Raw genomic sequence first — 27,786 nt, forward strand, 5'->3', positions numbered from 1 at the left:
TCTTACTCTGAAGCTTGTTAAACTGAAAGGTGTGGATTTGGAGTCCTTGACTTGCCCCCAAAGCTCCCCATGAGCAGGTGTGAGAATTACATCAAGAAGGAACAAGCAAAACAAGAAACGCAGAGAAAAGAGAACTCTGGGTCAATCATTCTAGGCGCCTCCACGCTTGGCACCCTAGAGGCACAAGCCAATAATCTCTCTCTGGGGCTCTAACCAATTAAGAGGTTACTGCCACTCACCATTGTGGGGAGTGGGGGGTCCAGAATGAGTAAGGTCCACTATTTCTCCATCTTCAAGCTCAGATCTGTCCCTGTGAGCCCTCCTGCCTTGATTATGTTAATCAGGCAGGACAACTGTGAGGCTGTGAACAGGGCTATGCCATGCAGAGACCTCCAGAACCAAGGCAAGGATGGGCTCCTCGTTGGCAGGGAAATGGGGCTGCTTCTGAGATGCAAAAGAGGGGCCAGGGGAGAGTCATGCCTCTGCCCAAGGGAACTAGTCCAAAGCCAGTGGGGGAATCCCTGGCAAGGGGGACTGGCAGAAACGATCTGTGCAAACAGGTCCCAAGGAACTGCCTGCTGCCAGACTGCTCTGCCTCGGAGCTTCTGAGGAAGCAAGAGAGGGGAGGGGCCAGGGCAACACGGCAGGAGGCCAGAGCCTTCAGAGAAGGTCACAGCCACCAAGAACTTCTTTTGTGTGGCAGTGCCAGCTCTTCGACGCTGCGCTGGGATTTTCTCTAGTTGCCAGAAGCAGCGGCTGCTCTCTGGTTTGGTGCACGGGCTACTCACTGCGGCGGCTCCTCTTGCTGTGGCGCACGGGCTCTACGGCTCTTGGGCTTCAGTAGCTGAAGCTTGCGGGTTCAGGAGCTGTGGCTCCCAGGCTCTGGAGCACTGAGGCTCAACAACTGCAGTGCACGGACTTAGTTGCTTATAGGATCCTCCTGGACCAGGGATCGAAGCCATGCCTCCTGTTTTGGCAGGCAGATTCTTCACCACTGAGCCACCAGAAAAGTCCCACCGGGAACTTCTGATGGGGTGGCCAGAGTGCTTGAGAGCAGCACCTCATATTCCATCTGGGGGCATGAGCGATTCTGTGCTGACTCCCCTTCCCTTGCTCTAAATTCTCTGAAGTGCTACACCACAAAGAATGTGTGTATGAAGAAAAAAAAAAAAAAAGAATGTGTGTATGTGTGCGGGGGGTGGTGTGTGTGCATATGGTATGTATGTGTGTGTGTGCATGCTGGGAAAAGGATGAAGGAAAATTAAGGAAAGAGGACTGAGTTTCAAATTTGGATGGTGCAGAGCAGACAGAAAGTGTAAGGAGTGAGAGGTAATTGACATTGAAAGCCAGTCGGAATGGAAACCAAATAGCCAGAAATGACCAGCATAGGAGGCCTTAGGAATATGCAAAAACTTGAAAGAGAGCTCCTTGTACCCAAATCTCAAAGGGCAGGGTAACTTCTGTTGGCATGCAGTTTGCAGATAACCTTGGGGTTCAGTTCAGTTCAGTCGCTCAGTCATGTCTGACTCTTTGCGACCTCATAAATAGCAGCACGCCAGGCCTCCCTGTCCATCACCAGCTCCCAGAGTTCATTCAGAATCACGTCCATTGAGTCGGTGATGCCATCCAGCCATCTCATCCTCTGTCATCCCCTTCTCCTCCTGCCCCCAGTCTCTCCCAGCATCAGAGTCTTTTCCAATGAGTCAACCCTTCGCATGAGGTGGCCAAAGTACTGGAGCTTCAGCTTTAGCATCATTCCTTCCAAAGAAATCCCAGGGCTGATCTCCTTCACAATGGACTGGTTGGATCTCCTTGCAGTCCAAGGGACTCTCAAGAGTCTTCTCCAACACCACAGTTCAAAAGCATCAATTCTTTGGCGTTCAGCCTTCTTCACAGTCCAACTCTCACATCCATACATGACCACAGGAAAAACCATAGCCTTGACTAGACGGACTTTAGTTGGCAAAGTAATGTCTCTGCTTTTGAATATGCTATCTAGGTTGGTCATAACTTTTTTTTCCAAGGAGTAAGCGTCTTTTAATTTCATGGCTGCAATCACCATCTGCAGTGATTTTGGAGCCCCCAAAAATAAAGTCTGACACTGTTTCCACTGTTTCCCCATCTATTTCCCATGAAGTGATGGGACTGGATGCTAGGGGAGCTCTTCTCAGGCCCAGCCCCAGGAGTACCTGGCATGGCCCTCTGTGCAAAGACAGATGACTACAGGTTTATCTATAAGCTGCTTCTCTGGAGCTTCTGGAGAAGATAGAGCAGCCCACTGATGACATCGGGGCCCAGGAGCCAATCAGGAGTCCTTCAGTCTTGGCTGAATAAGGAGGAGGGAAGGGAAGATGGTAGCTTGGGGCTTAGGCCATAAAGGTGGAGACCCCAGGCAGAGGCAGAAAGACCAAGTCCACACTCAGCAAATTTCAGGGCATGGGTCAGGGCCTGGAGGTAAGTCCTACAGTTTGTTTTATCTCCCCTCTTGTGGAAGTCAAAGAATAAAACCAGCACAGCCTAGGATTCAGCAGAGACAAGGGAAGATGCTGGAAGAGTCGTCCTTGCCCCTAGGCCTGCAAACTGCCTCAAGTCACTTAACGGACTGCATCAGCCTAGCGAGGGAGGAAGAAAGGTGAAGGGCAAAAGAGGTGGTCAGCTCAGTGCCCCGGAAAGAAAAGCCACAGGGATGAGTCCAGGTATGCCTGGGGCAGCAATGCTCAGAGAGAAGAGATGGTTTTCTGAGGAGTCAGCCCTGATGGCACTGGGCAGAAAGAACCAGCTACTTTCCCTTGCTGTGAGGCCAGACTCGGAGAACCCCCCTTCTGGTCACTGTTGGGCTCCCATGAAATGCAGAGTAAAAGCAGGAACTAATGGTCCCCATGCTGGTCCTATCTGTCCACTCTACGTGTGGACACCTGAGTTTTCAAGGCCATCAGGCAGGAAGGCCCAGGGTAATGGAGAGCATCTCCCCCGGCAGGAGCTGGACTAGCCGTGGTTGGTTCAGATACTGCTCACTCATGTCTCAGCTCAGTGAGGTCATGGGGTCAGCAGGGGTGGTGCTGGGCCCCACACAGCGTTCAGGGGCCCAGCTCCTGTCTGGAGATGCTGCCTGGCCCAGTGTGTGGTCTCCAATGTCACAACAGGAGAGGGAAAGACAGGGTCGCACATGGGGGATTTTCTCTAGGTCTGGCCTGGAAGGAGTGTGCATCGCTTTGACACATAGCCCTCTGCCCCAACTGGAGGCAGGAATCTAGGATGTGTACCCTTCCTGCTCACCGAGATGGAAAAACTAAATAGTACAGAGAACAAGTCACATGGTCACAGGAGCTTGAACTTCCCCAGCTAGTACGAAGGAGGTCCCGCTCTGCGATTATCACACTCGATTTCATGGAGCCTCAGAAAATGTAAGGCAACTAGATCATGTGTTCCATTTTACAGATGGAGAAACTGAGGCTGGGTCACAGGCAGTTTAATCCGGAAATAAAAACTAGGTAGAACGAGGAGTCAGCCCCAGCCCCACCTGCCTCTCAAGGGCAGCCTCACTACCTATCCTTAGGAAAACTATTTGCAACCGTCTGCTTGCAAAGTCACAGCAAATGCCAGTCCGGTCTCACGGTGGGTCCAGCAGGTTCCAACTCAAGTGTGTGAGAGATTAGAACAAGCCGCAGAGCACATTCTGCTGCTGATGAACTCAAACAGGAGGCTCTCCCTCACTGAGAGCAGACAATCAGCCACTCTGCCAAAAATCGTCTACTCTATCCCACCAGGCTGAGCTCCATCGGAGAGGAAGAACTCCATTTACTGAACTGTAAGCCAGTCACATCTTCCTCTGGACATGCGTCTAAAGCAACAGGCCTGCTACTCTAATAATGAAAAGCAGGAGCAAGCAATTTCATTGAAAAGAGGAGACTGAATCCTAGCCACATTCTCTACCAGGATCCAGGAAAGCATAAAAATGGGGGACTGCTCGCACTTAAAAACAACAACAATAACCTTTTGAGAAGCAAAGAAACCCACCTTCCCAGGGGGTGGGGAAACTCAAATTTGACACTATTGCAGGAGCCTCAGGACTCTGCAGAGCTGCCTCCTTTGTTTTCCATGCTATTTTAGGATGGCATTCTATTGCTGGAGAGGGAATAAGTTTGAAACCCACCTGCAGAATATACATTCTCTTTTGACAAATAGGGAAGTCGAGGCCCGGGAAAATGGTCATTTGAATCTAACTAGCAAAAAAATGTTGGCTCCGTCCCTTCTAAGAAAAATCTCACCTAAGGCCCGGCTCTGGGTTCCCCAGATCAGGATGGCAGCCCCTCTTAGATGGGGCATGAAAGTGGAGTTTAAAAGAGGAGATACACGTGTACACAAGGCTGATTCACTCTGCTCTGTGGATGTGGCAGAAACTAACAACACTGTAAAACAACTATATGCTAAGAAAAACTAATTTTAAAAAATTTAGAAATAAATTTAAAAATAAATAAAAACAATGCAATATGGGTATGAGAAACCCCATTGATTCCATCGGAAGCCCACTGTCTACCCCACCCCACCCCAAATGCTACGATACTGCTTTGGGGCATCTGCCTCCTGCTATCTGCCCCATCACTGCTTTTTTTTTTTAAATTGTCTTTATTTTTTTATTTTTTATTTTTTATTTTTTTTATTTATTTTTTTTCATTTTTTAAATTTTAATATCTTTAATTCTTACATGCGTTCCCAAACATGAACGCCCCTCCCACCTCCCTCCCCATAACATCTCTCTGGGTCATCCCCATGCACCAGCCCCAAGCATGCTGCATCCTGCGTCAGACATAGACTGGCGATTCAATTCTTACATGATAGTATACATGTTAGAATGTCATTCTCCCAAATCATCCCACCCTCTCCCTCTCCCTCTGAGTCCAAAAGTCCATCACTGCTTTTTAAAACCAATTTAAAAAAATTTGTATTGGAGTATAGCCGATTAACAATGTTGGTGATGGTTTCAGGCAGACAGCAAAGGGCCTCAGCCATACATACAGATGTATCCATTCTCCCCCAAACTCCCCTTCCACCCAGGCTGCTTTGCTTTTTAAATGTTTAAACACGTTGCCACAATTTCTTCATGAGGATCATTTCTAAATGATTGGTGATGCTTGCTCTTAGGGTGCAAAGTGCTTTATTCCATCCCTTCTCATCCCACCCATCCCCGTTTGGGGGTCTCTGGGCTCTACCAGTAGGTAGGCTACATTGGGCTGAAGAGGCGGCAACTGAGGGGTCTGGGCACAATGACAGCTGCCACGGTCAGCTGGGCTGGCGTGGACTGTTCACCAGGACATCTTATCTCACTCACTAGGTCAGAACAAACCAGATGTCAAATGTCAAAGCTTTTAGACAGACTGACTTGGGCTCAGAGAAGCTAAATCACTCCACAGCTAATGTCATCAGCTCTCTTTTATTTCTCCCACATCTCATGCCCTGCTCTGGACAGAAGCCCACAGAACTGCAGATGAACACAAGAGCGTCAGAGATCAAGAAGTCTCCCCACGAGGAGGGGTTTGGGTCAGAGCTTCTCACCCTTGGCACAACTGGCCTTTGGGGTTGAGCAGTTCTTTATTAGGGGCAAGGGAAGGAGGGTTGCCCTTGTATATCACAGAACTTTAGGAACGTCTCTGGCCTCCCCCTACTGGATGCTGGGGCCCCCTTCCCAGGTGTGACAATTAAAAAGGCCCCCAACGTTGCTGAAAGCCTCCTGGGAGATGAAATCACTCTCAGTTGAGAACCACTGGTCTAGGCAGAGTCTGTAACATTTCAGAGGCAAATTAGGCACCAGAGAGAGGACACAGGCAATGGTCTGGAGCATCCTGTCCAAATCTGGAGCCTGAGGTTTAACTGAGTCTGACTGAGCCGGAAACTTAGGGCCTCAGAAACAATATTCCATGTATATTTGCCACAGAATAGAACATAACGGAAAATCAGCATAATGAGGGTTAGGAAGAAAGTCTTAATTACAACAGGACTAAGACAGACCTTGGGCTCTGAGACGCTCAGTAGGCTGAGTGAACAGGCTTCAGCATCCTCATCTGAAACATGGGAACAGGTGAGGATTCAACAGAATCTCACGTGAGGGGATTCTGACATGGCGAATCTATACAGGGCGGTGTCTGGCATGCAATAAACAGTCTACAAATGTTACCTTACTGCAGATTTGCAGCTCATTCAGTACCCTGGATAAGTCTTCCATTGGAACACAGGAAGGTAACGTTCCAAGTGAACGAGGGTTTAACATAGTTGATGTTTGATTTGATTTCCAAATGCGTTAAAAGTGTTAATGCGACCCAGGAGTATGCAGCTGATGAAGTCGTCAAAATAATTCAAGGAAACCAATACTTGTCAGGTTTTATTTATCCACACGGATGCTTTTTTTAAAAATAAGCTGGTCTTTGTGCCCATACAGAATACAATATACATAGATATCTCCCAGTTTGCCTCCCCCAATGTGCACATATGTTCAAGTTAAGTTTCCTACTTTCCTCCCATCTGTCATTTTTTTTAATCCTCCTCTGGAAAGCTAACAGTGACATCATCTAAAAGTGAGGAAGTCAGGAGCTAAGACTGGGCAGCTGGCAAATGGGGAGGATGAAGACTGATGAAGATAAATAAACACATGGACAGTTAGTTCACAAAGAATGAACATACCCAAGAAAGTGAAAGTCTTAGTCACTCAGTCAGGTCCAGCTCTTAACGACCCCATGAACTGTAGCCTGCCAGGTTCCTCTGTCCATGGGATTCTCCAGGCTAGAATACTGGAGTGAGTAGCCATTCCCTTCTCTAGGGGATCTTCCTGGTCCAGGGATCAAACCTACGCCACCTGCATTGGCAGGCAGATTATTTATCACTGAGCCACCAGAGAAGCCCAAACATATCCCATGACCCTTCCCCAAATCCAGAGAAGCTGCACTATTGTTCCATTGTATAACTCAGGAGTCATGGGATGAGGCTCTGAATTCACATAGCAAACACATGCCAGAACCCAGATCTGAACCCAAGACCTACATGATTTACAATCTATGAGTGCTTGCCGAGAGCAGAATGTTGTTAAAAAACACGAGGCAGTCCATTAACTGAAGTTATGACTAAGAAGGAAAAAATAAGAGCATCAGGATATTTTTTTAGAAGGAAGACTGCAGAGAAGATGAAGATGCTGAGGTTTCTTGAAATAGCATCTTCCAGGAAAGCCAACGTTAGACATGGGGTAGAGGGAGGAATCAGGTAAGAGTGAAGTGGTAAGCTGTTGCCCTCGTAGACACAGTGTGAAGCAGGTATACACCAGGAGGCAGGACTCAGGAGGAACACAGAGGGCTCACTCATCTCAAAGCAAGCCTTCCCTTGACAGCCATTAAGGAAGGCCCAGAAGCTTCTAAAATGACCATCATCAGGGCCACATAATAGGCTGGGTAAGGAGCATGATGCTGGCAGGTCAACAGAGACCTGGGCAGGACAAAGGGAAGTCATAGGAGGGACACAGGGGATTACAAAGCTTACAGCTTCTATAACTAGGCAGAAAAAGAATAAGGACAAAAAGCAATTCAAGTAAAAGATGAAATGTATGCATATGTGTGCTAAGGTGCTTTATGACCCCATGGACTAGAGCCCGCCAGGCTCCTCTGTCCATGGAATTCTCCAGGCAAGAATACTGGAGTGGGTTGCCATTTCCTCCTCCCGGGAATCTTCCCAATCCAGGGATCAAACCCACATCTCTTATGTCCCCTGCATTGGCAGGAGGGTTCTAACCAGTAGTGCCGCCTGGGGATATGTACAGCTGATTCACTGTGTTGTATAGTAGGAAATAATGCAAAATTGTAAAGCACTTATATTCCAGTAATAAAATGAAACAAAATAAAGAAGCACTCATAAAGGATATAGAACTTGCTCAGAGGTAGGAGGAAAACCTACAGTTCGAAGAATACTGAGACCCTTGGGACAAGGAGAACACTAAGGAATCTTCTGTGCAACTGCCCTTTGTGAAGAAAGAGTCTGAGAACTCCCTGTAGGATACAGCAAATGTCTGACCATCTTCTACTAGGTGCCAGGGATCCAAGGAAGCAAGACCCACAGAGCTTCTCCCTTCAAGACCACATGTAACACACAGATGTGAATGACTACTGTGCACAATGGTAAGAGCTGGGTAGAAAACCACAGCCTAGGGTACTGGTACAGAGTCACAAGAGGGAGTGTGGTCAGGGGAGTCTCTCTGGGCGAGATGATAGGTGAGCAGACACCACAGTAAACAAAACAATTGAGCTCCAGGTAACCATCAGGAAGAAAAGCATTGCACTCCAAGAGAGGGACATAAGTGCAGAGGCCCTGAGGTCAGACTTGCTTTCCTGGAGTTCAAGGAAGAGGAAATTGACAGGTGTGGCCAGAGAATAGGATGAAAGGAAAAATATGGGGCTGGGAGGCTAGGAATCAGAGACGGAGAGGGGGTCAGAACTAGACTGTGTTAAGAAGCTTGGATTTTATTCTGAGGGTAAGAGACGAACTAGTGCAGGGTTTTAGGTAATGATGTGCCAAGATTTAACTTGTTTTCAAACCATCACTGAGGCTGCACAGAGAGCAGACCTTAGCAGTGCAGAAGTGGAACAGGAAGGAGGCTGGCAGACTCATCCAATTGCAAAGAAAGGGCTTGGTCTCAAGAGGTGATAACAAACTGACCCAGGAGCCAAACCCTGCTCTGTGCCTGTTTTTTTTTTTTAAATAAAGTTTTATTGTCACACAGCCTCACTCATTCATGCCATCTTTTCTAGGGCTGCTTTTGCTACAACAGCAGAGTCGAGTAGTTAAAACAGAGCCTGGGTGGCCCATAAAGATGAAAATGTTGACTACCATGCCCTGTGTAGGAAAGGTTTGCCACCTCCTGGTCTAGGGTGTGGACAGGTGAGATGGTAGGGGCGGTGGGCCTCCAGGCAGGTTTAAGCAGTGGAGTTTACAGGGCAGAGGCCAGATTCCAGCCCTGGCTCTCCGACCACTGCACCATACAGCTCCCAGCTCTCCTCTGCCTCTGAAGACTGGCAGAGAACAGATATGGATGCTCGGAGTCTGATTTGCTCCAGTGCTGTCCAAGCTGAATGCTCAGAGTGGTTGCTGTCTTTGTTTCTTCTCTGGGTGTGCAGTGGTCCTCCTGGGCTGCTCTCACTGACAGGACAGGAGCCAGCAGCCTTGGTCACCTTGGAAGGCTAAAGATCCTTCTCCGAATTGCATTAGCTGTTCTACCCTCTGTATATATTTTCTCAGCTCACACCTGATTACAAGGTCTATCATACTGGATTTTCTAAGAAATGTGGTTAGAAGAAAGAACAGGATCTATTTGGCACAGGCAGGCATGGGCTGGAATCCCAACTCTGCCACATATAAGCTGTGTGACCTTGGGATGATTGCCTAACCTCTCCGATCCTCCACGCCCTCATCTGTAAAAGGGGGACGCTATAGCACATGTATCGTATGGCCACTTATAGGCTTAGTAAGATAGTATAGTAGGCGCCTGACACAACTAGAAAGCCATCCGTTATAAGCCTGCATGATTCTTCCTACTAGACCGTGATCTTATCACGCTACTTGACCCCCAACCCCCATAAACTCTTAACAGTAAGGACAAGTCAACTATTCTAGTCAAGTAATCTTCAAACCACAGGCTGTAAACTCAAAGACCTACAGGAGCAAGCCTAGTGAGGTAAGCAAAGTGAGCCAAGTCAGGGCAGGGGTGAACTGTGGAGCGTCCCAGAACAGAGCAGCCATACCAGCCCACTGCTGCTGTCCTAAAATACAGGTTCAGTGTGGCCAGACAGACACAACTTCAAGAAGAATTTAAGGATTGGAACAAAATGTTAAAAGAAAAAAAAGACAGTGCAACCTAAGTAAAGCATCTCTGAAACCAACTTGGACCAGTGGGCTGCATTTGATGACCCCAGTCCCATTCCCCAATGTCGCTGCAGAGAAAAGAGACCTTAAGGCGATTAAGTTTAAATTACGGTAATACAAGAAGCAGACCAAGGAAAAGTAGCCAGTGTATTGGTATTTGATCAATATCTCCTTGAATACAGTAAAATATGATTATCGATAATTACAGATCGAACTATTGTTGTTGTGCAGTCGCCAAGTCATGTCTGACTCTTTGCGACCCCACGGACTGCAGCACACCAGGTTTCCCTGTCCTTCACTATCTCCCAGAGTTTGCTCAAATTCATGTCCACAGAGTCCATGATGCTATTTAACCATCTGACCCTCTGCCACCCTCTTCTCCTTTTGCCTTCAATCTTTCCCAGCATCAGGGTCCAAAGGAGGAGGGAATGGCAAACCATTCCCGTATTCTTGGTGCGAGAACCCAGGAACATGAACAGTATGAAAAAGCAGAGATATGACTGGGTGGGTGTCTATTTTGTACTAAGAGCTATGCATATATTTTCTCCCTCTCATAAGGATCCAGCTAGCTATATCCGTCCCCATTGAACAGATGAGGAACCTGAGGATCAAAGCAAATATGTAATTTCCCTGAAGACACAGAGAGCCAGGTTTGAGATTGAGACTGGGATGTTGACATCCATACACAAAATCTATACTCTTGACCCTGCCCAGCTGCCTTGACAGAAAGTCACAAGGGACTTAAATCCGAATATCTGACTCTCAGCACCAGCATTGGATTTCTTCAAGGAACTAATCTGTATATTGATAAGAAGTTCCGAAACCATGGTAGGTTGTTAAACGGAGTTAGAAGACAAATTTTAAAAAACCACCACCAACAAAATTTTTATGAGTTAGGAAGTTGTCATCAAGACCACATCTGCATATTTGAAGAAACTTAAGCCCTTGGGATAAGCTAAAATACCCTGAAATCAAAGGCTTTAGGAAACCCAGAAACAGACATCAAATTAGTGCATTTATGAGCAGTGGTCTGGAACAGGTAGGTTGAGGGGCCAGATTGTCAATTGAGTGAAACCTCAATTACAGAGTAATCTAATGTATACCCAGGTACATTATCACAACTCAATAAACAGCTCTTCGGAATGAAGTAATTCCAATTTGCTTGCATTTTGAGCTGCGTGTTGCCCTGAAAATTTTGCATTACCTACATTCTGAGGTGTTTTCTGAAGCACCTATGCTCACAGTCCCAGGACAGTACATGAGCCACAAGCCAGCCATAAACACCCCTGCCTAGGGAGAGACAGAGACAGAAATGGAGAAAGAGGTCTCCGCCCTCTACAGCTTGGCCCAGCACAAGCACCTGCCGCAGACAGCATCAGAGGGACCTCCAGCTCCTGGCACCCTTGGGAGCTGAGGGGTCCTATGACCTCCCAACCCCTGCATGGCCTGAGTTCCAAATGAGTGATGCCAGGCGGAGGGGGCCCATGAGGTCAGGAGGCAGAGCACAAGCAGGACCAGAAACTTTTCTTTTGTTCCAGATCCCTGGCTCACTGGTGGTGGACAGAGGAGGAATCTGGGGAGACCGATGTAGTGGGAACTCCAGGACCCAAATGTTCCCAAGCCTACATGTTGGGCCCCATTAAAAAAAAATACTGTAAAAAATGGTGGCTGTGCTGTGCAGCAGGTGGGATCTTATTTCCCCGACCAGGGACTGCATCTGTGCCCCTGCAGGGGAAGCACAGAGCCCTAACCACTGGACCACCAGGGAAATCCCATGACCCCCACTTTAATATTCCCTCCTGTATGTTCTGCACATGAGGGAAGCTCCAGTCCCCACTCTGCATAGGAAGCCTCAAAGGGTCTCTCCAGGGCCACAGATATGGGAACAAGATCGTGCCCTGGGACAAGTGTCCTGCCCCATCTACCTCAGTTCAGCTCAGTTCAGTCACTCAGTGGTGGCCCACTCCTCGTGACCCCATGGACTGTAGCACACGAGGCCTCCCTGTCCATCACCAACTCCCGGAGCTTGCTCAAACTCATGTCCATCGAGTCAGTGATACCACCCAACCATCTCATCCTCTGTCGTCCCCTTCTCCTCCTGCCTTCAGTCTTTCCCAGCATCAGGAAATGAGTCAGTTCTTCCCATCAGGTGGCCAAAGTATTGGAGCTTCAGCATCAGTCCTTCCAGTGAATATTCAGGGCTGATTTCCTTTAGGATGGACTGGTTGGATCTCCTTGCAGTACCTTGGACTCTCAAGAGTCTTCTCCAGCACCACAGTTCGAAAGCATCAATTCTTTGGTGCTCAGCCTTCTTGATGGTCCAACTCTCACAACCATACATGACTACTGGAAGAACCAAAGCTTTGACTATACAGCTCTCTGTCAGCAAAGTGATGTCTCTGCTTTTTAATACACTGTCTAGGTTTGTCATAGCTTTTCTTCCAAGGAGCAATTTAATTTCATGGCTGCAGTCACCATCCACAGTGATTTTGGGGCTCACCATCCACAGTGAGCCTAAGAAAATAAAATCAGGGATCGAACCCAGGTCCCCTGCATTGGGAGTACACAGTCTTAGCCACTGAACCATAAGGGGAGTCGCGCGCGTGTGTGTGTGTGTGTGTGTGTGTGTGTGTGTGTCTGTGTCTGTGTCTGTGTGTGTCTGTGTGTGTGTGTGTAGGCAAGGGTTAAATCCATTTCTCCAGGAATCTGGCAGTTGGTATCCCACTCCAGAAAGGAAGGGAACAGCGAAGTCTGATGCATGAGTTAAAAACTCAAGTTAGCAACAGGTCAAGGGACCCCTGCTATGAGCCCAGCCTGCTGTCTGGATGTTTTTGACACTGTTCAGGACATGATGCTACCAGATGCTGACAAGGCCACAAGCCTCAGGCCCTCCAGGTGAGACCTAAATAGCATGATCCAGCCCCTGGGCCAACCCCCGCTCTGCCCCTAAGGACCTGTCTCTGTCTCAACCTGGCTGTGCTCCTACAGCTGTAAAATGAATTAAAATAAAACCAAGGTGCAAGCCACAGTCAGGACTAAATAAGATCATGAATGTGAAGAGACTTCTACATTCAAGGGGTCTAGTTTCTAGCTGACCCCCAAGTGAATGTAAAAAGAGAAGAAGTGCAACAGGGAACAAAAACAGGCAGTAAGAAAATGCGATATTCCATAAAGGATTTCAATAAGGTGCAACCAAACAGGATCCATCACCAGGAGCACAAATCCACCTTCACCCACGAGGGAGGAGACTTCTGAAGGACGGCACCCAGTGCACCCCTTAAAATGGAGTGGTGGGGGCTGCTGGGGAGGGGCAGAGCAGATCCATAGCTCCTGGAGTGCATCAGGGTACTACCCCCTCCAGGCTGAACTCAAACCCAAGGAACACAGCCAGCAAAGGACAAACCCCAGCCCCAGGACACCCTGGCCACCCCTCCAAACAAAGGCCATGATGCTTCACCATGAAAACCACATCCTCTGTCCAAGAGGCCCCTGGATTTGGCCCCACACCTCCTTCTTCACACCTGGGGACATAAGGAAAGACGAAATGGAGCGTTCTCTGACTCCCTTTGTCTGCATGTGAACAGTTAGTTCAGAGCCCGACACTGGCCCCAGAGGTCCTTCAACCAATCCACTCATTACCAACGCTGCGCCGGGCACGGCAAGGAGCTAGTGAGACCGGGACAACAGGAGAAAACGCAGTCCATTCTCAGGATGGGGAGGGAGGCTTCCGTTGCTGTGTGGGATATCACCATACAACAGGTATAGTGAGCGTCCAGAAAGCACCGCGCAGGGGTAACATATTCACTGACTACAGGAAAGACCTGCAAAGCCCACTTTGTCACACAGATCAACCTTATGGGCCAAAAAGTCAAGAAACGAGCCTAACAGGAGGATCGAAGTGATAGCTTCTTTGATATATATCGGAACGCAGTGTAAACTATTTTAAAGATGCTTGTTTTGCCTGTTAGTTGTTCTGTTCATAACCACTCAATTTGTTGATCTTCACCTTAAGTGTTCATAGAATTCCAACGAAGAGATGAATTCCTGCTGAGGCCAATAACTCATTCGCTGATCCACCACTCAGCACATATTTTAAGGTCGAGTCGTATGAAACGACTGATCGTGCAGGGCAAAGCCGTGGAACACTGGTGCTCTCAGACGGCTTGGCACGCTCAGCACACAGGCCAGGCGCTCTGCTAAGCTCAGGGGGCTGACTGTGAGCCACGAAACACATGGAAGATGGCCCAAACTCTGCTGAGCTTATATCCTAAGGGGGGACACAAAACTGCCAACTAAATGAAGAAAAATACAGAATTTGGAAATGTGAAGAGTGATAGAACGTGACCGTGAGAATGGCGGGGAGCTAGGAGAGGGTGATTCTCTCAGAGAAGACGGCATGTTGACAGTCAAGCCGAGATCTGATGATCGACAAATGTGCAGCCATGTGAATACCCGTCTGGAGTCAGGACATCACAGGAGAGAGAGTCTCAGACGGCAGACTCACCCAGGAAAGGTCATCATTACACAGGCAGGCAAAGAGAGGTCAAGGTTCCACACCAACCCATCCTTTGCCCAAGGGAACCAACTCAGGAGCCTTCTCAGGGGTTGAACAATGCTTCTGTCTTCAAACACACTGGGTATCATTCTGCAGCTAGCGTTAAGATGAACAGCTTCACTATTTCATTCACTAAATTACGTTATATTAAAATTTTAACCGGTGAACATAACGCTGGAAAATGAGAACATCCATACACTGCTGTTTTCCAGTATAAGCTGTCAACCTATTTTTTTTTTCAAAAGCAATATTGCAACACAAAGAAAAATCCAAAAAGATGCTTATATTCTCTGGCCTAACAACTCTACCCCTAGGGAATTTATCCAAGGAAATAATCTGGTTTAGTAGAATAAAAATATTCTCTTTGGAAGAACTCAATTGAGGTGTTAATTGTTGCATGCACAAAGGAAAGATAAAAACAAAAGCACCTGGAATTATCTAAATGATGACAGAGATTTTTAAAAATAGGATGATTATGATGAACTTGATGAAATAGCACACAACCATTAACACTGTAACAAAGATTATAGAGTCTTTTAAAAATGAATGGAATATCCAGCTCCTTGAAAGAGCAGAAAAGGGACAATGTACATATTTTCATGGAAAAACACATCAAAGATACCTCAAGGTGAACAAGAAAACTGGGAAAAAATTGATTCAAAGTCAGTGGGGTGGGGGGTTATTTATTTCAAAAGTCCTTCTAAAATATTGTCACTATATCAAGTTTTCAATAAAATATCCCTTAGAAACAATTGTTTTCTTGATCACTGTAACAGAATGCCACCAAAGCACAAGGACATTGGCTCACTCTAAATTTAAATGCAAAAAAAAAAAAAGCCAAATTTAGAGACGTCTTCCATGTCATCTACCCCATAAGCTTTCATGTACAGATCTTACGTCTAAGACTCAACTTTGGATGACAGTGAAATATTGCATGATTTTGCAGTAACTTTATTTTTTTTTGAAGTGGGTTGATGGGGAGAATTTAAAGCTGTTTCATTCTATGGAATGAGTGAAGGAACCGCAGATAAGAAAACAGCAGTCTTAGCTCTTCCCAAAATGCAAGCTTGGGGCCAAAGGATCCCCATGAGACCAACCACCTGGGTGGTGGCACTCACCTTTCACGATCAGCTCGGCATAGTTGGACACACCGGAGCCGCCGTCAGAGCGGATCACACAGCGATACTTGCTCACGCTCCGCTGGGTCGTGTCTGCCACACTGACTGTTGCTGAGAAACGCCTGTGGTTGACCACACGGGTAACCATGAGGGCCGTGTCCCTTCCATTCCATTGCTGCAGGACAGAGGAGAGGAGCAAGAAATCATGGTATCACACACTGCCAGCGTGGAAGCTCCACCCACCCTCCCCCACACCCCTAGGGCCCATGACTTTCCATAATGAGTCTCCATTGCTGATATCGGTAGGTGACATGATTCAAGAATAAACTTTGCTAGGGAGCTGATGCGAGAGGGCAGCTGCCTGCCCACAGGAAGAGGGCACAGCCCCTTCTAAACACCTTGGCTCCTTGCTCATCTGCATATGGGGTTGGCACTTAGCCCTTTAAACTTCCTCCCATTTTTGTTCATCTCTTGAGCAAAACCCACAGGGTATCCCCAAGAGCAGATTTAGGTAAGTCAGTGAAAATATAGCCCACAAAGTGGTAATAAACAGCTGGTGTGCTGGTACCCCACCCACAGTTTCTGAGTGCCCCCTACATGGACCAATCTGTCCCCCAGGCACATTGTGGATGGGGGCTTTTCAACGCCTCTCCTCCTTGGCACATGCTTCTTCCACTGCCTGACGCCTCCTGTCTGCCTGGAGAGACTCGCGCTGCCTTCAAGCCCAGGTGCAGCTCATTAGCATCTCCAGTAGGTGCCCTTGACTGTCGCATCACCTTCTCGAAAGCTCCTCACTCTCCTATGTACGGTACAAACTCGCCATGCAATTTCTCTAACAAATGTTTCCCTCAATAGACTGTTAGCTGCCCGAGGGCAGGACTTTGCTCTTTTCATCTCCAGCACCATGCCCTGATGCCTCTTGACTTGATAAACATTTCTAGAATCAACATTTTTAATAAAACACGTTTGTCTTTACCATCCTGAATCTTAGATGTGATATTCTGGGTTTGAAGAAGTCCCTGTTTCACAGCAGCAAGTTACAATAACTGATAGGAAAACAAGTGCAAGTGAACACCATTTGTGCAAATTCAGGCAGGCAAGTTCCTTTTTCTGGCCTTCAGCTCCTCATTTAAACCATGGATCTGATACTGAGGCTTGCTTTATGGAGTTATCGTGACAAATAAATGAGAAGGCATGGAAAACATTTAACCAGAAGCATATCCTGGTGTCAGTGGCGCTCTCTAAATCAAGGGTCCCCAACCTCTGGGATCTAACGCCTGATGATCTGAAATGAAACTGATCTAATAATAATAGAAATAAAGTGCACAATAAATGTAATGTGCTTGAATCATCCTGAAACCATACCCCCAGCCCCAAGGTCTATGGAAAAAATTTGCTTTTCACAAAACCAGTCGTTGGTGCCTAAAAGCTGGGGGATCGCTGCTCTAAATTAACCATGAAATTAGAGGTGAAGTGGGGTAAAGTGGATAACAGCCCTTCAAAGATGTCTATGTTCTAATCCTTAGAGCCTGCAGATACATCACTTTACATAGTAAAAGGGACTCTGAAGATGTGATTACGGAGATGGAGAGAGATTCTGAATCAAACGAAAGGACTTATATGCAGAAGAGGAAGGCTGGATGGTCAAAGTCAGAGAAAGAGACAGGGCAACAGAGGCAGAGGTCAGAGTGATGTGACCTCCTTAAGACGAAGGAAGTAACCATGAGCCAAGGAATGCAGGGCAGGGTGGCCCCCAGAAGCTGGGAAGGGTAAGGGGAGAGAGTCTCCCCTGGAACCTCCAGAAGGAGCACAGCCCACTGACACCTCGATTTTAGCCCATAACACCCATTTCTGACTTCTGATCTCCACAACTGTAAAGTAACACGCTTCCATTGTTTTAATCCACTCAGTTTGCGGAACTTGTTACATCAGAAATAAGGAATTAACACAAACAGCAAAGGACTAATTTAAGTGCAAAAATATTAATGTTTTCAAGTTTAAATCTTATGTTGATGTCTCCTCCAGGATTATTTCACTTTTCTTCTTAATGATGTCAGATTCCAGCGAAGATTAAGTGCATCCCCTTGAACCATTTACATTTTTTCTGTTTAGCTACTGAAACCACCAGGCTTTCTCCTGTGGAAGAATAAGAAATTGTGGGTTGTCTTATAAAATCTCTGGAAAAACAGGCCTTTTGATAATCACATTTGTCATATTGGGAGCAGGCAACAGCCAGACAGGGACAAGCTGGGGGCCCAGAGCCATGAAAGGCAGCAGCGCTGTGATGGACCGGGGCAAGGAGCCATGGAGGTGAGGTTCAGAGAGATGAGGCCACACGCAAGGGCAAACAGAGGCTCAAGGTCAAGGCGACTGAGCAGTCACCCAGGAGGAGCCCAGAGGCAGAGATCGCAAGGGATTCCAGAAGACCAGGGGTGGTGAGAGGCTCAGAGGCCAGAACGCTGGGGCAGCACAGAGAAGGGATTTAAAGCAGAGAGGATGAGTAAGAAGCACAAGTCCCCGCCACTGTCAGCCCCAGACAGAGGCAGAGAAGAAAAGGGGAGGAAACAAAGGGAAATTTTATTGTGCAGGAAACGACTCAGGCAATGGATAGGTTTGAATGGACGCAGGCGGGATGCCAAAAGCCTGAAGTGGACCACAGCCTGGAGATAAGAGGAGAGAAAAAAGTCTTCCAGCCACGACACTGAACGCCATGTACGTGCACAGGGTTCAGATGCTGGGATGCTCAGGAGGAGCAGGACAGTGAGGGGAAGTCAAAGTCCCGGGAAAAGGCAGAGTGGCACAGGACACAGACGGTGCACGCTGAAGCCTGTGGGAAATTCTGCCAGACCCTCAGGCCCATGTCACCGCTTCGTCCTCTTGGAACTCCTCTTTTGCCGCCTGTAATATTTTTCACCCACAAGTACACCCTTCCTCCGAAAGTTCCAGGCACGCCTCTTCTTGTGGCAAGTGTTTGAGAGCTATATCTGTTATAAAATGAATCATCTTCTAGTCGATGACTCAACTGAATCAATTTCCCAGTGGGCACTCAAAACAGTGTCTTAGGCTGGGTTCCCCAGACAGAAGCATGGTCTGCGGGCACTGGCTCGTAAAGCATACTTTGCCCCATTCTACCCAGCACTTTCCTATCTCTGCCTCTTCCGCCAGTACTTTATACGATATGCTAAGTCGCTTCAGTCGTGTCCGACCCTCTGTGACCCCATGGACTGTAGCCTGCCAGGCTCCTCTGTCTGTGGGATTCTTCAGGCAAGAATACTGGAGTGGGTTGCCATGCCCTCCTCCCACAGGGTCTCTGGAAAGCTCATGAGCCACTGCCTTGAGATTTGCTGGTTGTCTCCTCCTGAATCTATGTTTAATTTTTTTTTTTTTAAAGAGAGAGACTAGGAACTGATTTCTGTAGAACACTGACAACGTGGGAAGCTCAAGCACCCCTGCAATAACACACTGCTTCTTCTGAAAAGTCAGTATATCCCCTGTGAATAAAGTTCCATAACAGAGTTTGATAAATATTTTGTTCAAAGCATGGGATCTGTCTGAGTGTTTATTAAGTAGAAGTCACATTAACGAACATAGCTCAATGCTCAGTCTGGGTCAGGCATTGTGTTAAGTGGCCTATGCTTAACCCACCAAAAGTTCCTAGGAAAAGTCCTTTTCAAATGGTGGGGCGCAGACTAGCAGCATCAATGTGGCCTGGGAACCTGGGAGAAATGTTCATTTTAATGAGAATTCGAGGGCTGCTATACATTTGTGGAGGCTGTTTATTGGGGTTGGTAGTTGTCTTTTCCCTTTCCCTTATTCTATTATTAATCACACTGGAAATGTACTCATTATTTAACAAAACAGAAAATAAGAGAGTGTGGAATGTGGAAGGTATAATTTCTGCCCAGAAGAATTTATAGGCCAGTGCTAAGATTCCAACAAAACAGCAAAAAGGGCAAAACATAAAGTCAAGTATTAAAATAGCATCCTTCAAGGAAGAAAACATGGGCAGCAGAGAATGAGCAATGCTCTTAGAATTATCTAGAGTGTGGTTCTCCAAGGATGGTCCCCAGACTCACTGCATTAGCAGCCCCTGGAACTTGCTAGAAATGCAAATTTTCTGTCCCCACACAGGACCTAATAAACCAGGAACACTATGGGGGTGGGCGAAGGACACTTTCGCTTTCACAAACCCTCTAGGTGATTCTGATGCATGATAAGGCATGAAATAAGTCCTAAGAATATTTCTATTCCTCAAATGAGGAAACTGAGGCAGAGAGAAGTCAAATGACATGATTTAGAATTGTTGTCATTGTTCAGTCACTAAGTTGTGTCTGAATCTTTGCAATCCCATGGACTGCAGCACGCCAGGCCTCCCTGTCCATCACCAATTCCCAGAGTTTACTCAAACTCATGTGCATTGACTCGGTGGTGCCATCCAGCCATCTCATCCTCTGTCGTCCCCTTCTCCTCCTGCCTTCAATCTTTCCCAGCATCAGAGTCTTTTAAAATGAGTCAGTTCTTTGCATCAGGTGGCCAAAGTATTGGAGTTTCAGCTTCAGCATCAGTCCTTCCAATGAATATTCAGGACTGATTTCCTTTAGGATGGACTGGTTGGATCTCCTTGCTGTCCAATAAATTGGAGTCTCCTCCAACACCACAGTTCAAAAGCACCAATTCTTCGGTGCTCAGCTTTCTTTATAGTTCAACTCTCACATCCATACATGACTACTGGAAAAACTACAGCTTTGACTAGATGGACCTTTGTTGGCAAAGTAATGTCTCAGCTTTTTAATATGCTGTCTAGGTTGATCATAGTTTTTCTTCCAAGGAGCAAGTGCCTTTTAATTTCATGGCTGCAGTCATTGTCTGCAGTGATTTTGGAGCCTAAGAAAATAAAATTTGTCACTGCTTCCATTTTCCCCCATCTATTTGCCATGATGTGATGGGACCAGATGCCATGATCATAGTTTTCTGAATGATTTAGAATAGTACTTCTCATATTAATGTGCATACAAACCACCTAGGGAATCTCTTAAAAATGCAGACTCTGATTCCTTGAGTCTGTGCTGAATTACTTGACATAATTCATTTTTTAAAAAATTTATTTATTTGGCTGAGCTGGGTCTTGGTTCCGGCACAAAGGATCTTTAGTCTGGGCAGGCGGGATCTAGTTTCCTCACCGGGAATCGAACCCTGGCCCACTGCAATGGGAGTGTGGAGTCTTAACCACTGGACCACCATGAAAATCCCTTGATATGCTTCATTTCCAGCAAGTTTCCAAGTCTTGTCAATGATGCTGGTCCATGAACCATAGGACGAGGAACAAAACCTTACAAGACTATGTGGAATGATGCTGGAGTTAGGATGTGGACCCAAGTGATCCGATTCTAGACACTGAGGCCTTAATCACATCAGCCAGCTGCTGGCCAGTACACAACTGTGACACTGTGAGGAGGGTAGTGTGCAGTGTTGCAGGAACTCATTTGCTTGTTTAAAGAACATTAAATGCCATCCTGCAGGAAAATACTGCCCCGCAGAATACAGTTTGGGAACCGATGTGATAGATACCTAGCTTTCTAGAAACCTTGGGGGTCTCAAAGTCAGAAATATCTGTGCGGGGAGGGGCAAAACATCTTCCTGAATTCCTGGCTAGCAGACTTTCTGGATGTATTATTAAGAGACACCACAGCCAATGTGCTACCAGTCTTGGGTGGTTTTCTTACCCCAACTCTATCAGTCTAAAGCAGCGGCTCTCAAATGTTAGCATATGTAAGAATCACCTCCAAGGTGACTCAGTAGGTCAGGGGTGAGGCTAGATATTCTGCACTTAATTTTCAAAAAATTTTATTTTTTGGCTGTGCTGGGTCATCTTTGCGGCACATAGGCTTTCTCTAGTTGTGGTAAGCAGGCTTCTCACTGCTGTGGCTTCTCTTACAGAGGAGCATGGGCTCTAGGCACGTGGACTCATTAGCTGTGGGCTTAGCTGCCCTGTGGCAAGTGGAATCTTCCCGGATCAGGGATCAAACCCGTGTGCCCTGTACTGGCTGATGGATCCTTAACCACTGGACCACCAGGTAAGTCCGAGATAATCCGCATTTATAACAAGTTCTGGAGTGACGCTGAGTCTGCTGGCCTTGTCCTACATCTCCAAGACTTGAAGGCCAATGTCATCTTAAGTCCCTCATTGTTAAGCAAGGGTCCAAATAATACCCTGAAACGTGTAAACATTCCTTAAATCCAGGCCACGTCCTGAGGTTGAGCGACTGGTCACTACACCAAGGATGTCGAGCCAGGGGCCACAGGTGTGGCACCCCAATCCAGACGCTGCTCTATTGGCAAAGCAGGCGTCATGACCACAGGCGGACCAAATCCACCTGGAGAAGAGTTACCTGTTTCCTTTGCCCAAAGGCTCTGTCTGCCTGCTATATTCCTTGGGGCTGCACATGCCCAGAGAGGGAATCTTTTTCCAATCTATCCACCGAGGAGGGCACGTGTGTTCTAAGCTGAACAAAGGTCTTTTTGTAGCCTCACTGGTAGTCCTGCTTAATCCCATTTTTATACCCATGTCTCTCCCATTGTGGCAATAATTCCTTTAGAAATTGTTTTCCCTTTCGCCTCTTCCATCTGTTTCTTGCTCTCCTTTAAAACAATTCAAACTCCACCTTCCCTTAGTTTGTTTTGTGTTACGTGGAATAAGCCAGCTTGTTCTGAGAGCGCAGACTCTGCAAGAGCAGGGGTTGCAAAGGCCTAAATCTGAACATTTCTGACCCTGTGGCATTTGTGCATCCTTTTACACCCAGGCAAAACCCCTCTATCTTCAGGAACTATCTAGAAAGGAAGACAAGAAAAGCAACCTGATGCCAGGGAGACTCTGCTGTTTTCATATCACCTGATTAGCTATCAAGGCAGCTATAATGGCCTTGCCACTCTGCAGTTCCCCATCGTCTCTGCTCCTGTATCAGGACACTATTCTCTTCACAAAGAGATAAGACACAGCCTGCAAAAACGGCTGTCATTATTACAGGGAGTGCATGCAGGCTTGCAATTGATTTATAATCGGCAGAAGTGGAAACATTACTGTCTTTAATAAAAAGAAACTGTGTGTAACTGACATTGCGCCTGCTTTACAGGAGGCATTCAAACACACAGGGCCTGGAAGCCTCCTGTGTGCTGATTCGAGCTCCTAGCGCTGTGAGTGCGCACAAACACCCGTGCAAAATTAGGCCACCATTTCCAGTCGAAAATTACTCCAATTGCTGCAGAAATCTCCTGGCTAGAAAATATTTAGGTGAAATTCCCACAATTCATTCGTGATGAAAATTCTTTTCTAGTCATACTGCTTGCTTCAATACCATGACATTTAGCAACTTGCTAAAATCTGGCCCATTGATTCTCTTAAGACCATGTTTGTACCTCTTTGGCAATCTCTACAGAATAGCTTTTGATTATTCTTTATTAAAAGTTAAAAGAAATTGAAGTGGACATAAATCATTTTTGATTAGCTATGCTCAAGACCTCCCAAGGGACCACTGCACGCATGGCTGACTGCCCAGTTCAGGTTGATTTCTGGGTTTGGAGTTCCTGCAGCGGCAGGAAGGTCCTGGCAGAAGCCCCACAGGGATCCGTCAGCCCTGAACAAAGAGGATGAGCCAGTGCCGAAGGGTCTGTGCACGGGCCACCACCCTGGGCGGCCTTCTGACTATTTTCAGTTCACTTTTCTGAACTCTGCTCACAGGCCACTTCTTCCGAGGGTGCTTCTCTGAGACTCATAGTACTCCCACCCCTCCCTGCTCCCCACCTCCTCAGCAAACTCTTTCACCCCCTGGGAACCTCGTCACATGTGTGATGAAACATTTAAGTCTGTGATTAGTTGCTTAACATCTGTCTCCACTGTTGAAAGAAAGTTCCATGAGGGCAAGAAGCAGGCCCACCACTCTTCCTCCCAGCGCCCATGTGCCAGGGCAGGGGTGAGCTGGCTCAAATCCCAGTGTGCATAAACAGGGAGTGGGCCGAGGGAAAGTGCTGAAGACAAGATATCAGGAATTAAAGGAGCAGGGACTCCCCTGGTGGTCCAGTGGCTAAGACTCCATGCTCGCAATGCAGAGGGCCCAGGTTGGATCCCTGGTACCACAGGGAGCCAGATCCCACGTGCCACAACTGAAAAAGACCCCACAAGCTTCAGTGGAGATTGAAGAGTCCACAAGCCACAACTAAGCCCCAGGGAAGTCAAAAAATATATATTATATATATTTTAATATTATAATATTTATATTTTAATATTATAATATATATTATATATACATATATGTTATATATGCATATATATACACACACACACACATATATATATATATACACACACACACATATATATATTTAAAAGGTGCTTTAGTAAGTAAAGGCGCAAAGAACACACATGAGGGGACATTTCCAGGTCAGAGATGCCTACAGTCGTCAGAGATGAGTTGCACAGGATGGTGGAAGGTAAGGACCATGCACCTGGTGCGGACGAACCTAAGAGAACCCAACCCCATGCAGATCCAAACCCCAGCTAGATGTCCATCTCCTAAGTCACCCTAAAGGAACTTTAATTAAAGTCTGGGGTCCCTGCAGGTGAAAAAGAGGAAAGAAAGAGCTTCTGGCTATGGTGCCATGACTCTGTAGACACACTAAAACCCATACAGGTGTAGACTTACTGAGCTTTATGCCTTGCAAATTAGATCTCAAAGGTAATAATAAAAGACTAGAGTTTCCTAAGTGTGGAGATCCCAAGCGATGGCACAGACCAGCTGTGTGTAAACCCCGCCGAGATCCACCCCACACTTCCCACCAGGACTTGGGCAAGTGTTGCAGACATGAAACTCAGGCTGCCTACTGGGGGATGAGTAACAGAGTCCTTTGTCTCTGATCCAAGAGTCTCGTGTCTTCTGCCAGCATCCATGCAATGGGCAGGCTAACTCATGAGCTTGCAATGACCTTCCATAGTTGCGGACAGATGATGGAACCAAGAGGCCAGGAAAATTTTCAAAGAGGAAGCAGTCAGCATCATGAAATGCTCAAAGAAAAGCCAAGTATAGGGAATCATAAAAATAATGGTGAAGGAGGAGCGGGGGAGGAGGTAGCCCTTCAGGGAGCGGGAAAAACAGGTTTACTGGAAGAATCTGCTGCAGAGGACCGACGTCTGCTTATCTCGTCAGCTCCGACGTGCTGCTGCCGCGCCGATGGCTTCACAGGGCAGGAGCCTCTTCTGCCAGGTTAGGGTCTGCCCCCCATAACAATGCCCATGATTTGCCCAAACATGTACATGCCCCTCCTGTGATCTGTGCAGAAGCTCTGGACACATGGCCTCATTTCTGAGACTCTTCAGATATCATTTGCCATACGAAATCCAATGGAGTGAACCCTTTGCAGGGAGGCCTGCAAGTCCACTTGCTGTGGGGCTGACAGTGCCTGCCCCGGAGCCCCTGAGAAGGTGTGGATCTCACAGGCCACAATCTTCTACAGAGACCAGGCAACACACAAAGCTACTTCCAAAGCTCTACCACCTTAATGAACAGTTATCTAGCGCGGTGGTGATGGGCGGAGAGGGAGGCTGAGGGTGACTTAACCCATATCCCCCGTGGGCACCACTGCTGCCGCTTCTGTCGGCACATGTGTATGTGTGTGTGTGGTCTCAGCTGCTCAGTTGTGTCCGACTCTTTGCAACCCCATGGTCTATAGCCCACCAGGCTCCTCCATCTATGGGACTGCCCAGGCAAAAATACTGGAGTGGGTTGCCACTCCCTTCTCTGGGGAAATCTTCCTAACCCAGGGATCAAACCTGCATCTCCTATACCTCCTGCATTTGCTGGCCTGCTGCTGCTAAAGTCGCTTCAGTCGTGTCCGACTCTGTGCGACCCCATAGACGGCAGCCCACCAGGCTCCCCCGTCCCTGGGATTCTCCAGGCAAGAACACTGGAGTGGGTTGCCATTTCCTTCTCCAATGCAGGAAAGTGAAAAGTGAAAACAAAGTCACTCAGTTGTGTCCAACTCCTAGCGACCCCATGGACTGCAGCCTACCAGGCTCCTCCATCCATGGGATTTTCCAGGCAAGAGTACTGGAGTGGGGTGCCATTGCCTTCTCCTAACTGCCTCTAATTCTGTTATGTCCGGTGAAAGCTCCTACCATCCTTAGAATATTCTGTACCTAGTAAAAGGTGATCATCTTTCCCCCTTTTAACAGCATTTATTTATTCTGTTAACATCAGTTACCTATATTTATTTTAGAATATTTGGATGAAACAGAAAAGATTAAAGATGAAAGTAGGGACTTCCCTGGTGATCCAGTAATGAAGACCCCAAGATCCCAATGCCAGGGGCCCAGGTTCGATCCCTGGTCAGAGAACTAAATCTCACATGCTGAAACTAAGAGTTCCCACGTGCCACAGCAAAGACTGAGGATCCTGTGTGCTGCAACTGAGACGAGGTGCAGCCCAATAAAGTCATTAAAAAAAAAAAGCCGCCATCATCCATCACCACAATCAATCATTAAGTATTCTGGTATGTGTTTTATAGTGTTATATGTGTGCATTTATACAGGTATGTATTTAACTATGTAAATATGCACGTACATGTGGTTGCTTTTTGATACAGAATTAATCTGTTGGGCATACTGCTTTACAGCTTTCTATTTTCACAATGGCATTAACTCTCCTTCCATAGCCTGGCTTTTAATGGCCCCATTTGCTTGACCAGCCCCTTTTGTTGGGACATTTAGGTTGTTTTCTATTTTCCATTCTGTTGAACACACTTGCAGATCAATTTTTTCTCTGTCTTTGGTTATTTTTTTAGGTAAATTCCTCACAGTGGAATTACTTGCTAGAAGAATGTGTACATTTAAAGGTGTTAGATAGCTCCTGCCAAATTACTTTCCAAAAGAAGATGTACCAGGTACATTTTCACAGTGCTACATTGATAATACTGTCACTGTGATTCCACCTAGTCGCACTCTGAATATTGTCCTTTTGTTTTTTTCCTCTTTTCAAAAGAGTTCCCCAAACTGTAGGCTGCTTCACTTATTAGACCTTCCACTCGGGATGCACACCGTTTATTTGCTTGAAAAAAAAAATGCTTAAAAAATCACAAGTCTGAATTCCTCAGGTCAACACATCACATAAGGAATCAGCGAATTATGAATGAGGCTCTTGCACCAGAGACAGTGGCATTACATGCCTCCCCTGAGGAAGAAATCATCCCAGAACAAGACAGGCTTGTTTACAACTTTCAGTTCAGTCACTCAGTCGTGTCCGACTCTTTTCGACCCCATGGACTGCAGCACACCAGGCTTCCCTGTCCATCACCAACTCCCAGGGTTTGCTCAAACTCCTGTCCATTGAGTCGGTCATGCCATCCAACCATCTCATCCTCTGTCATCCCCTTCTCCTCCCACCTTCAATCTTTCCCAGCATCAGGGTCTTTTCCAGTGAGTTGGCTCATCACATCAGATGGCCAAAGTATTGAAGCTTTAGTAACAGTCCTTCCAATGAATATTCAAGACTGATTTCTTTTAGGATGGACTAGTTTGGTCTCCTTGCTGTCCAAGGGACTCTCAAGAGTCTTCTCCAACACCAGAGTTTAAAAGCATAGACTTTTCGGCGCTCAGCTATTTTGATGGTCCAACTCACATATCCATACACGGCTATTGGAAAAACTGTAGCTTTGATTAGACAGACCTTTGTTGGCAAAGTAACATCTCTGCTTTTTAATATGCTGTCTAGGTTGGTCACAGCTTTTCTTCCGAGGAGCAAGCGTCTTTTAATTTCATGGCTTTAATTAGCTTTTATCTGCTTTTTCCCGGATTTTATTTGTATCTGTGCTGGGTCCTCATGCTGCACGTGGACTACTCCTAGTTGCCGCGAAAGGCTTCTCACTGCGGAGGCTTCTCTTGTCGCTGAGCACAGGCTCTAGGCATGTGGGCTCAGTACCTGTAGTACACAGACTTAGTTGCTCTGTGGCACATGGAATCTTCTTGGACCAAGGATCAAATCTGTGTCCCCTACATTGGCAGGTAGATTCTTAACCACTAGACCACCAGGGAAGTCCGTGTATACACATTTCTGGATAAGCTTATTTTTATGCAGAAAGTGAGTGAAGTCGCTCAGTCATGTCTGACTCTTTGCGACCCCATGGACTGTACCCTACCAGGCTCCTCCCTCCATGGGATTCTCGAGGCAAGAGTAC

The 27,786-nt window shown here is 46.9% G+C and overlaps 1 protein-coding gene across 8 annotated transcripts in view; it reads right to left on the bottom strand.

Annotated features, from left to right (window-relative positions):
* PTPRT (protein tyrosine phosphatase receptor type T) overlaps positions 1-27,786 on the bottom strand; it is a 1,160,687-nt gene that overhangs the window by 680,858 nt on the left and 452,043 nt on the right. For all 8 annotated transcript variants that reach the window (XM_069548590.1, XM_069548586.1, XM_069548589.1 and 5 more), the window contains exon 6: positions 15,568-15,742. In XM_069548590.1, the coding sequence (XP_069404691.1) occupies positions 15,568-15,742 (175 nt within the window). The remainder of the gene's footprint in view (positions 1-15,567; positions 15,743-27,786) is intronic.

The sequence above is a fragment of the Ovis canadensis genome, chromosome 13 (genome assembly GCF_042477335.2).
Source record: "Ovis canadensis isolate MfBH-ARS-UI-01 breed Bighorn chromosome 13, ARS-UI_OviCan_v2, whole genome shotgun sequence".
In the NCBI taxonomy this organism is placed as follows: domain Eukaryota; kingdom Metazoa; phylum Chordata; class Mammalia; order Artiodactyla; family Bovidae; genus Ovis; species Ovis canadensis.